The 12,226-nt window shown below is 32.7% G+C and overlaps 2 protein-coding genes across 2 annotated transcripts; both read right to left on the minus strand.

Moving 5' to 3' along the window:
- Positions 1-1,943: 1,943 nt before the first annotated feature.
- LOC140862508 (uncharacterized) lies at positions 1,944-2,510 on the minus strand. The gene has a single exon (XM_073265537.1). The coding sequence runs from the start codon at positions 2,508-2,510 to the stop codon at positions 1,944-1,946; it is 567 nt and encodes a 188-aa protein (XP_073121638.1).
- Positions 2,511-2,525: 15 nt separating this feature from the next.
- Positions 2,526-2,897, minus strand: LOC140862509 (uncharacterized). Its single transcript, XM_073265538.1, has one exon. It carries the CDS (start codon positions 2,895-2,897, stop codon positions 2,526-2,528), a length of 372 nt encoding a protein of 123 aa, XP_073121639.1.
- Between the last annotated feature and the right edge of the window lie 9,329 nt (positions 2,898-12,226).

The raw sequence follows: 12,226 nt of genomic DNA on the forward strand, positions 1-12,226 counted from the left end.
GATCTCTTCATTGTCAAGTACTTTAAATTCATTGGGGATTTGATGATCAACTTTTTCAGAGTTATCAATCAATGAATCAGATATCTCAATATGTTGATTCATATTATTTGCTCCTTTTCTTTTTCGTGAATTTTTGTCTTTGGACCCAATTAGTCTACCACGCTTGAGTCGAGCAATTGACTTATCATTTGATGTTTCTTTGGGAACATCAATATGTGCTGGAGCATTAGCAGCCGATAAGTATGACTTAGTCACCCTTTTCACATCACTAAATGTATCAGGTAATTTATTTGCAATATTTTGCAAGTGGACTATTCTTTGAACTTAAAGTTCGCATTCACTTGTCCGATGATCAAATTGATGTAGTGATGCATTCTAAGTTAATTCACTTGGTGATCTCATATTTTCTCCCCCTAATGTTGGAAATTTTGTTTCATCAAAATGACAATCGGCAAATCGTGCCGTGAAAATATCTCCCATCGTGGGCTCTAAATATTTGATAATCGAGGGAGAATCATATCCAACATATATTCCCAACCTTATTTGAGGACCCATTTTAGTGCGTTGTGGTGGACTAATTGAAACATACACCGCACACCCAAAAATTCTTATATGGGAAATATTAGGCTCTTGGCCAAAAACTAATTGTAAAGGGGAGAATTCATGATAACTAGTTGGTCTGATGCGTATAAGTGTTGCTGCATGCAAAATAGCATGTTCCCAAATTGACGTTGGGAGTTTCGTTCTCATCATTAATGGTCTAGCTATTAATTGGAGACGTTTAATCAATGACTCAGCAAGATCATTTTGTGTATGAACATGAGCAACAGAATGTTCAACAATTATCTCAATTGACATGCAATAGTCATTAAAAGTTTGGGATGTGAATTCACCGACATTATCAAGACGAATCCTCTTAATGGGATATTCTGGAAATTGTGCTCTTAATCGAATTATTTGAGCCAATAATCTAGCAAACGCTAAGTTGCGAGATGATAGTAAACATACATGTGACCATCTTGTTGATGCATCAATCAAAACCATAAAATATCTAAATGGTCCACATGATGGGTGAATTGGTCCACAAATATCACCTTGTATTCTTTCCAAAAATGTAGGTGATTCAATACCAACTTTATTCGGTGAAGGCCTAATAATTAATTTTCCTTGAGAACATGCATCACATGAGAATTTTTTAAAATTTAGAACCTTCTTGTTCTTTAATTGATGCCCATGTGAATTCTCTATAATTTTTCGCATCATTGTAGAACCAGGATGTCCCAAACGGTTATGCCAAGACATAAACGTATTCATATCAATGACTTTCTGGTCAACTGTGGCATTGATCTCTACTACATTTATTTTTGTGTAGTATAAGCCATAAGTAAATATCGGTAATTTTTCAACAATGTATTTCTTTTCCGACATTTCTTTCGTTATAAAAAGATATTCTTTTCCTTCTTGGCTTACAGTCTCAAGATGATATTCATTCCGTCGGATATCTTGAAAGCTCAATAAATTCCTTTGAGACTTAGGAGAGAATAATGCATTATTGATAACAAAATTTTTCCCTCCATGTAATATAATATTTGCTCTTCCGAAGCCTTCAATAATGCTTGTACTACCACAAATTGTGTTGACATTACTTTTTCTTATTTGCAAATATGAGAAATATTTATCCTTCTTAAATATAAAATGTGTTGTCGCACTATCAACAAGACATAAATCTCCATCATTGACTTCATGTCCAAAGTCCATATTCTATTCAAAATAATAAAATTAATAAGAATATAAAAAATATTCATAATAAAGACAATATGAAATAAATAACTTTTATTCATAATAAAAACAATTAAACCAACTTAATATTGTTAAATAAAAATAACTCAAAAAAATTCCACTTAAATAAATCAAAACATATAACTAAACAATAGATAAAATATTTAATAATTCTGCACGCTGTCATATCCAATCAAATGATCAATTCTCCCATCCGGGTCTTCAAAGAAATCTGAGACATCGAAAGGTGCTGAGAAAGATGGGACTTGGCTTAAATCTTCACCTCGATAAATAAAATTGGTCTCTGTATCCTTTGCCTTCTCTTTTGATGCTTGATAGAGATCAACAAGGTGTTTGGGCGTACGAAAATTTTGATACCAATGCCCTTTTATTCCACATCTATAGCACTCATTTTCTGATTTCTTTGCCTTATTATTTTGATCACTTTCAACTTTCTTTCCTTGGTCATTACCCCATTTTTGGTAATTTGTATTCTTTTGATTGCTATGACTATGGTCACGTGGCTCTTCATGCCCACGATTATACGGATGAAAGCATCCTCGACGGCGCTCACGGCCACGTCCACATACACGGCCACGTCCACGTCCATGACCATGACCACGACCACGACCAAATTCGGTCTTATTTTGTTTCCTCTTTTCATCATGCATTGCCGCATTCACTTCAGGGAATGGGTTGGCTCCAGTGGGACAAATTTCATGATTGTTCATCAATAATTCATTATTTTACTCAGCCACAAGCAAACATGAAATCAATTCAGAATACTTTTTGAAGCCTTTCTCTCTATACTGCTGTTGCAGGAGAATATTAGAGGCATGAAATGTGGAATATGTTTTTTCCAACAAATCATCATCAGTTATTTTCTCTCCACACAATTTCAATTGTGAACTGATGCGAAATAATGCAGAATTATATTCACTTACAGACTTAAAATCTTGTAAGCGCAAATGCATCCAGTCATAGCGTGCTTTTGGGAGAATCACGGTCTTTTGATGGCTATATCTCTCTTTCAAATTATTCCATATATCAAGCGGATCTTTTATCGTCAAATACTCGATTTTCAAACCATCATGAAGATGGTGACGAAGGAATATCATAGCCTTTGCACGATTTTCGGTGATTCATTATTTTCATCTTTGATGGTATCTCCAATACCCATAGCATCTAGATGTATTTCAGCATCTAGTATCCAAGAGAGATAATTCTTTCCGGAGATATCAAGAGCGGCAAATTCAAGCTTCGAGATATTCGACATGATCAAATCTATATTTCACAAAAATCATGAATCAGTCACGTTAATTAAACCTAATTTAAACATATACATGGCATAAACTGATTCAAATAAAAAAAAAACATGAATCGAGAAAAGCTAGAATCCATATTTAATATGATTATATCTAATTAATAAGTGATACATGATGTCCAAACAATTGAAACAAATAAAACAAGGAAACAAACAAAAATTATTAGATGTATTCAATAATGAAAAAATAAGTATGCTTTAATTGAATGCACATATTGTGACATCACATATAATCTAATAGGTGTCAATCAAAGGGAACAAGGAAGATCTTGACAAAGAATATACGTGCAAGATACATAAGACGTGATGGTTGTGGATCCGATAAATAAGGATACGATGAGAACATGAATGGAGAACAGAGCATAGATAAAAAAATCTAATGAAAACAAAAGTTTAACAAATTCAAGAATCAGTGATGAATTGCGTGACTTTTCTAAAAAAAAATTCGAACAAAGAATAATAGCAAATTCGTGCTGATAACGTGTTGTAAAATAAAAGAGAAACTAACCAAATAATATGGAAAGAAATATGAAAAGAAAACACGTAAATTCGATGTGTTGAATGTGTTACATGAGTGACCTATTTATAGGCACAAGAAACTGGAGATAAGATCAAATAAATTGATATGATCACGATTCTATATCATCTCTTTGAGATTTGAATATAACTCTATGATAACTCAATCTTTGATTATCTTGACATCCATAATATTATAACAACGATATATTAATAAAATCATTTTAATATTAATTTAACATTTACATATTATTCTTATTACATTCACACGTTTTTATTTTTTTATTATAATACCATTTAATTAAATATTTTTTTTCGTTTTCTTATTATATTCGAAACCATTTATCGGTAAAAAAATATAATGAAACTTTTGAATTTTGGAAACTCTGTCCTGATTCAATAAGTGTTGTGCCACTAGGCAAAACTCATGGTAGAGCATATGTTGAATTCGGGACAAATTGTTCCGAATTTTACTAGTTTAATAAAAATTTTAAAACTAATTTATTTTATTAAAAAATATTTTTATATTATTTTAAAAAAAATCCGAAAAATTGTGTTGGCATAGCACAAGGAATTTGTTTCTAACTTAAGTACTTAATATTTTAATAAAACTATTTCTAATTTAAAAATTTAGTCAATTAGTTAATTTATGAACGAGTAATTAATTAATTGGAATGACTTTCATTTTAGGGTAATTATTTTAATAGAAAAACTTTAAAATTTTTTATTTATTAATTAAATATTATTAAATAGACTTTATTTATTATTTTTACTAATTTCAAATAAACAAAAAAAAAAAAAAAAAGGAATCCGGGTCAATAAGTCCCGGATTTTGCAGGGCTTCTGCCATGTTGGCAGAACCATGGCAGAAGACCTGCCAAATCCGAGACATAGTGTCACGGATTATAATATTTTTGTACAGTTATATAAAGTGGTATATTTTTATAATATTTTTTTAATTTTATATTAATTTTATAAAAAAGCCTCATCGGAATTACTAAAATTGTTGAAAAGCCTAGTTTTCTTTTTAAAAAATAAGTACAAAGAAAATTAATTATTTTGAAATTTAATTAATTATAGATCCAAAATTGAAGGTTCTTATAATAAATTATATTTAATGAAAGAAGGGATGTTTTTGTCCATCATCTACTAAATTAATAATCAAGATAATTACTCTAAACGCCCACAGGAGCATAGGCGAGTTGGTAAGGCCTGAGGTGACGTGGGAAAAAATTTCCCAGCGTTGCGGGTTCGATCCTCGTGTGGAGCATTTTCCTTGCTGAAATATTGTGGGGGGTATGCTCTGGGAATTGGACCATGTGCTCCCTCCCTCAGGACCCTGCCGCTCGTGCACATCCCTCGATTTACCTTTCGAATGAGCCAATGGGCCTCTGACTCATGTGGAATGAGGTCCCCTTCGGGGTCAACCCTTTTGGAAAAGATAATTACTCTAAACGGTTGATACACTATTATATAGTTTAAGTTATTAATTATGATTAAAAAATTATTTAGTTATTTTTAGAATTTACTAAAATATGTTCTTATAATAGTTTTCATTAATTTTTATTGGATGAAAGTAGGGATGACAATAAGTCGCGCGAGTCTAAACTTGGACACCACACAAACCCGTCCAGTTTTGGGTTGGTCAAACGGATCTCGGGACAGGTCTAGACGAGATCAATGGATCTATAGCGCGTCCGGAGCGAGCCTCAGGTTTGCCAGAACTCACCTCGAATATATATTATACTTTATATGTGTTTATATGTATACATATATTTAAATATTTATATTATATATATAACTTCACACTATATACATATATATATATATATATAATAAGATGGGGCGGGGCGGGGCGGGGCGGGGCGGGTCCTGGGTTTGAATTTGCCTTGGCAAGGCGGGTCTCAACTCGTCCCATTGTCATCCCTAAATGAAAGAAGGAGTATTTTCATCCATCAACTAAATTGACCAAGGTAGTTATTCTAAATGGTTGATACATTATTATAGTAATACATAAAATAAGGCGGGGCGGTGCGGTGCGGTGCGGATCTTGGGTCCAAATTTTTCTTGGCAAGATGGATCCCAACTCGTCCCATTTCATCCCTAAATGAAAGAAGAAATATTTTTATCCATCAACTAAATTGACCAAGTTAGATAATGGTAATTTATACATTATTATAGTAAATAGTATAGATAAGGTTTTTGATAATTAATTGTTTTGGAATTGGAAAATTATTTTTTTCCTTATAATTATGTAATTTTTGTGATTTTGATAATCTATATTACCAAATTTTAGTTTTATAATTTTTTTTTTTGCAATTTTAGTCTTTTTTCAATAGAGATATTGGTAGGACACTATGTATGTCAGCATCACATTAAAATTGTATTGATTTTATGTCATCGTCAAGTTGGAAACATGGTCGGATTCAATGTAGGGCAAAAGAGGGCCACAGTCCCCCCCAAAAATTTTGAAAATTTTATTATTATTATATATAAGTATATTTTTTGTTTATATATATATATATTAGCACATTATAACAACATTTGTCAGCATTTGGCCTAGTGGTTGACCTTTCAAACTTAATGTTGGAGTCCTAAATTCGATACTCGGGCCGCCCATCAGTACTTTTGCTTTTCTATTTTTATTATATATTCTAACTTTAATAGTTTAATTAGCACCCTTAATTTCTATTTTTTTTCCCTCTTACTATTTTTTTTTAAATTTGAAAAATTAGCACTTTTTTATTTTAAACTATATTATAACTTTTTTATTTTTTGTTATTTAAGTTACATTCATATTTATCTAAGACAATCAAATATGATTGATTTTGTAATTTCTTAAATTTCATATTTTACTCATTTTCAATATACATCTTGCTCAATTTTTCGCATATTTGAATGGATTTTAAGGTTTGAGATTTTTAAATTTTTGGTAGCTGATAATCTTATTGTTTAAATCAAGTTTGGTAAATTCTCGATTTTTCTTAACATTAAATTTTGGTTATGTTTTTCTATTTGATTTCGTAACTTCTTTAATATATTTTTTTTATGTTTTTGTTTTGTTCTATGATGTGTTTTATTTTTTTATATTGTATTAATTTTGAATCTTATTAAAATACTTGCAAGATGCGATAGTTTTTTTAATTGAAAAACTTACACATCAACTTGGACAAAAACACAAACTCATGTTCATTTGTAGAGCCGTCAATTTGGATCAGGCTCGTCGGATTGGCCCGGTCCTCCACATAATTTAAGTGGGTTGGGTTGAAATTTTTTCAACCCAACAAAAGGTGGGCCTATATGGGCCAACCCGCCTAGGCCCGCCGCGGGCCTGGGTTGGCCCGCGGGCTTGGAAAATTAATAATTCTTTTTATTTTTATTGTTATTTATGTATTTTTTAATAAAAGCTGAGATTTGTTTTTGTATTAATTACTTTATATAAAATTTACACACATGAAATTAATAATTAAAATTTTTATTAATATGTTTCTATTAATATTTATTTATAAAATGATATTTATAATTAATTATAATATTTTTTTATTTATTTTTATTTATCGTGATCCAACCCTCAGGCCGGCCCGCCTAACCCGCAATCCAACTTGGGTTGGGTTGGGTTGAGGATTTCCAGCCCGCCATCGACCCGCCAAAAGGTGAATTTTTGGTGGACCGGCCCGTTCCGCCATGGGTTGGCTCGTTTGACAGCTCTATTCACTTGTGCTCGCAAAACAAAAAATTAAAGCTTAATTCATTGAATTAATGATTACATATTACTTTTTTATTGTTATTATTTTGTTAATATATAGAACTTTGGTATGTACAACGATATATTTTGATAGATAATTGATAATAACATTTAATAATTATTTTCGTCATTTTTTATTGGAAAAATTGCATATATCACCTCTGTGATATCTCGGGTTCGCTGATAACCCCTTGTGTAATATTTTTGAGCTAAAAACCCCCTGTGTTTTCGGATCTGTAGCACACGCATACCATTCAGAATTTTACCATAAAAATGACGAAATTACCCATATCTTATCTTCCCAAAGGAAGTACGAATCGGGAAAATTGATGTGTGTATTTTGTTCGTATGGAAAAGAGGGTCACAAATAGGGGTTTCTTTGGAAGATTGGTGGTCGGAGTTGGTCGGAAATTAAGAAAAACTAGTCGGCTTCGTGGTGAGTACCAATGTAAGATTGGAGTTGTATCTCGACATATTGAGGGGAAAAAATGAAGAGAAAAATATCGAGGCTTGTAGGGGAGGTGAAGAGGAGTCTAAAGCAAGCAAGGAATGTCGGAAATACGGTTGGCTGGAGTTGTGATCGGAGAAGATGAAGGTGACGAGTTCAATGGCCGAACTGAATGGGTATGATTTAAGGGTATTTTGGACCAAATTTATTTTAAAAAAAACCCTTGCATTTTCGCATCTATCAGCGCGTGAGCCACAAAACACAGTAGGAGGGGTGCGCGTGCTACAGATCCGGAAACACAGGGGTTTTTAGCTCAAAAAAATTTCACAAGGGGTTATCAGCGAACACAGGATTTCACAGGGGTGATATATGCAATTTCCCCTTTTTTATTCAGACGCAGCCCCTCCTAACATGGATAATTCATTGAATGAATGATTACATATTACTTTTTTATTGTTATTATTTTGTTAATATATAGAACTTTGGTGTACAACGATAGATTTTTTTTATAGATAATCGATAATAACATTTAATAATTATTTTCGTTATTTTTTATTCAAACGCGGCCCCTCCTAACATGGAGTACTGGATCCACCCCTGGAAAATGACTAAAACTGTGGGGAAAAAAAATATACTTGATTAAAACAGAAATTGACATCATAGTAGACCAATTCGGAAAAAAAAAATATAGAGGACCAAAAAATAATTTTTCCTAATTGATTTCATTATTTAAGTAAATTTTTATTATTATTTATCATACGAAAAAAATTAAATTTTGGTCATATAAATTAAATATTTTTTTATTTAGTGTCATCTTATTGGCCAATTTAGGATCTTAATGCTCTATTTTATACTTTCTCCCTAATTTTAGTGATTTTTTTACTTAGATATCGACGTGACACACATAAAATAATGATGTGACACTAAAAACTACCAAAATGACGGACACATCGGCACTTAGGTGAGAAAAAAAATATTGGAAAAAGTGCAATCAGTGCACTAAGATCGCAAGTAGATTGAGACACATGCCAAAAAAAATTGGAAAATATGCAAGTTATAAAATAATAAATGTACTTTCAGGTTTACACCCAGGTAATTAATCCAAGAGTCAATTATGAATAAATCCCCAAACCCAAACCTTTCTTTCTCCCAAATCCCTCCCTTAAAGATTCTTTTTTTGCACTCCCTAAGGACCACAAAACTTGATTATTTTAATATTTAATTCTTGTACTCAATATGGGTTGTTTTGTACTTAGATCTGAAGGTTTTATACTTATATCTAAAGATCTATGTGCTTATATCTCATGTTTTAATGCTTATTTTGGTACAAAGAATTATGTGCAAAAAATGTATCAGAGCTTTAGGTTAAATATTCAGACTTAATATTATTCGTTAACTCATACTTTTCTTTGTTGAGGAGAAGATTTTTTACAAAAGATGACTTCAAACGAAGGTTTGAATCAAGAGGATTTTATTTATATGAAATCCTATAAACAAGTTAATCTGTTCACAATAGATTACTTACGACAGAAAGATGATTTCTAACTCTCAATTTTTAGAAATTACCCCAGATTCCTCTAAACTCTCCGGAGATCTTAGAGAAATTCAAAAGACGGTACAATATTACAGCAATCAGCTGTATGAAATACCTCGGCAGATTGAAGAAATCCTTAAGAAACAAGAAGAAATTCTTGCAACCCTAAAGGATCTTCAAACTAAAATCACAAATCTAGAACAAACTTCAGGTTCTAGAAAAGGAAATACAGGAGGAAGGTTACCACTCTCGTTTGGTACCGAACCGTTGTTACATCAGAAAGGTAAAACCAAAATTGTTCAAAAACCTTTAACTGATGATGAAAGGATGATTAATCTTATAAAAGCAGTATCAGAGAAAAACACTATCTGATGACTACTTTAGAGAGATTAAATCTCGAGGATCTACAAGATCTCGCGGATTCTTTTGCGAATCTCAAATTAGTAGATCTAAAAATGAACTCCCCTGAGAGTGAACAACCCATAGGAAATCCCCCAAGATATGCGGTTAAAACAGAAGAACCACATAGTGAGTTTCAGGTTGGAGAAAATTCACATCCAGCAGGAACCAGATCAAGAAGGAGTAAAATCTCACTCCATCAAACTCCTTACGGAAAAACTGTTTTAGATCCAATAAATCCTTACGAGGTTATGTTAAACCTTGATGTTTTGGACTTAAAAAACAGAGAAGATCTTATAGATGATTGGACGTCAGCTATGAGAATTGCAGCCGGGACATTAGATCTCAATAAAGAAGGATTCATTAAACTTCTATAAATGAGTCTAATGGGATCTGTCAAGATTGCTTGGGAGATGACTATGCCAGATACGAAGGAATCAATCTTAGCAGGAGAATCCCTCAGCGAAATTGGAGAAAGAATGGCCACCATATTTAAAGCACAATTCATAGGGGTAGACTATTTCAACAATCAAGATACAGAGAAAAAGAGAAGATATACTCAAGCTCTGTATAGCCTCGAGTTACATGATATCTGTTTAGTTGATGAATACATTATGTTATTCACTAAATACAGATGGAATTCAGGAGTCGAAGAAAATGTAGCTATTCAGCTATTTTTCGCAAAAATGCCAAGTCCCTGGAGAGAAATGCTGATTAAAGAATACGTTCCAGGTCATCTTGACACTTTGGCAAGACGCGCGTCCTTTTTGAAAGGAAAATTGGCAGAATGGTGCCATATGGCAGCATATACGAAGAAGAGATATTGTTTAGTCAAGAAGATTCTGAGAATGGATCAGAATCAGAATCAGAATAAAGAAGAAGTGTTTCGGCATGAAACACATGAAAGTTTGGCTGGATTCTTTAGCCAAACCACGATATCTCATAATATGGTCCAAAGGATTATGAGAGAAAATCCAACGTTACAAAAATACCAGGGATTTTTGGCAGGACAAGTAGAAAGAGTCTTAGGCAACCTAGGGCTTAGACAAAGAAGACATAATTTGATTTACAAAGTATCCAGAAGGGAAATGGCAATCCCCATGGAGTTAACAAGTAATCAAATAGAGATGCAGTTAATTCCTTTTGAAGAAATAAGAGAGGAATTGCAAAAGTTGAAAGGTGAGGTAGCAAGGACGATGTCTTGGATTCATATTGGAGCAATCCAAATAATGATCAAGGCAACTTTTAAAGAAGGAATAGATTCACCCATAGATATCGTAGTATGCGATAAAAGAATGGGGAATATTCAAGATGTTGTCCTGGGTACTATCTCAGGAAATCTTTGTGCAGGAAAAATTGTAGGAGTTATCTATCCAAGAATAGCCTACAATTTAGCTGACAGGAACTTTAGTCGAGCCTTGACGTTGCATCAAAACTTCAAGGAAAAGAGACTAATGAAGGAAGGTAATAGACCATATTCTATTACATATCAAATTTCATATGCTCTTTCTAATACTCATCATTCTGAATTATTTATTAAAAATGAGTTCATTGAAATTTCAGAGATCTTTGGGAAAGTTGCTCATGCAATATACCCAGATAGAATCGAGTTTCCTTTACTTCAGGAAACAGACATTCAAATTCAAGACAGACCTGTTCTATACAGAGACCTTAAAATAGAACCTCGAAGGTTATCTTTTCAAGGAAACCGAATGACAAGTAGGAGATGGGACAAATCTCCTATTCAAGAAATTCCACCAGAAGAAAAAGAGTTTTCTATAATAGGAAAACTTAGATCTCTAGAAGGATGGAAAGAAGTAAAAATAGTATTCGATATTACAAGTCATCGGAACCAGTTCCCTTGTAACTCGATTTACTATTTGGAACAACATGAAAAAGGAACTTACCAAGGATTGATAAATATTGGAGAATTGGAAGTTCAAATATGTGGAATTCCAGGAAAAGAAGTGGATCAGCTCATTCTTGGCCTAGAGTTTCTGGAAGACCATAAACCATGGAAACGCCTTGAAAAAGGAATAGAGTTCATGGCAGAAGAAAAGACTTGGAGGATTCAATAAGAATTCTACGAGATGGAAAACCAAGAGAATTGGAGAAGGGACAATCCCTTAATCAGATTCGAGAACTCTGTTTACAAACAGAGGAAGAAGAAGCTATTGAAATTAGTAAGTCATGAACATGATTTACTAGATCGCATTGAAGAGGTAGAAAGGAGTAACCATACTCTACCTTCTGAAGCCTTAGGAAGACTAAAGGTGAATAGTCTTAATCGGATTACTGAATTACAACACAGTCTGTTAAAAATGGCAGGGCCATTTAGTAATCCCTTTAAAAAATGACAACAAGTCCTTTTTCCATATACATTCCGATAGGGATGTTGTATGAACAATATAAGGCTGAATACTTTGCAGCTTATATTGATTCGGGAGCAGGAATTTGTACAGCAAAAAGAGGAGTCTTCCC

This window comes from Henckelia pumila, chromosome 4 (genome assembly GCF_033568475.1).
Source record: "Henckelia pumila isolate YLH828 chromosome 4, ASM3356847v2, whole genome shotgun sequence".
In the NCBI taxonomy this organism is placed as follows: domain Eukaryota; kingdom Viridiplantae; phylum Streptophyta; class Magnoliopsida; order Lamiales; family Gesneriaceae; genus Henckelia; species Henckelia pumila.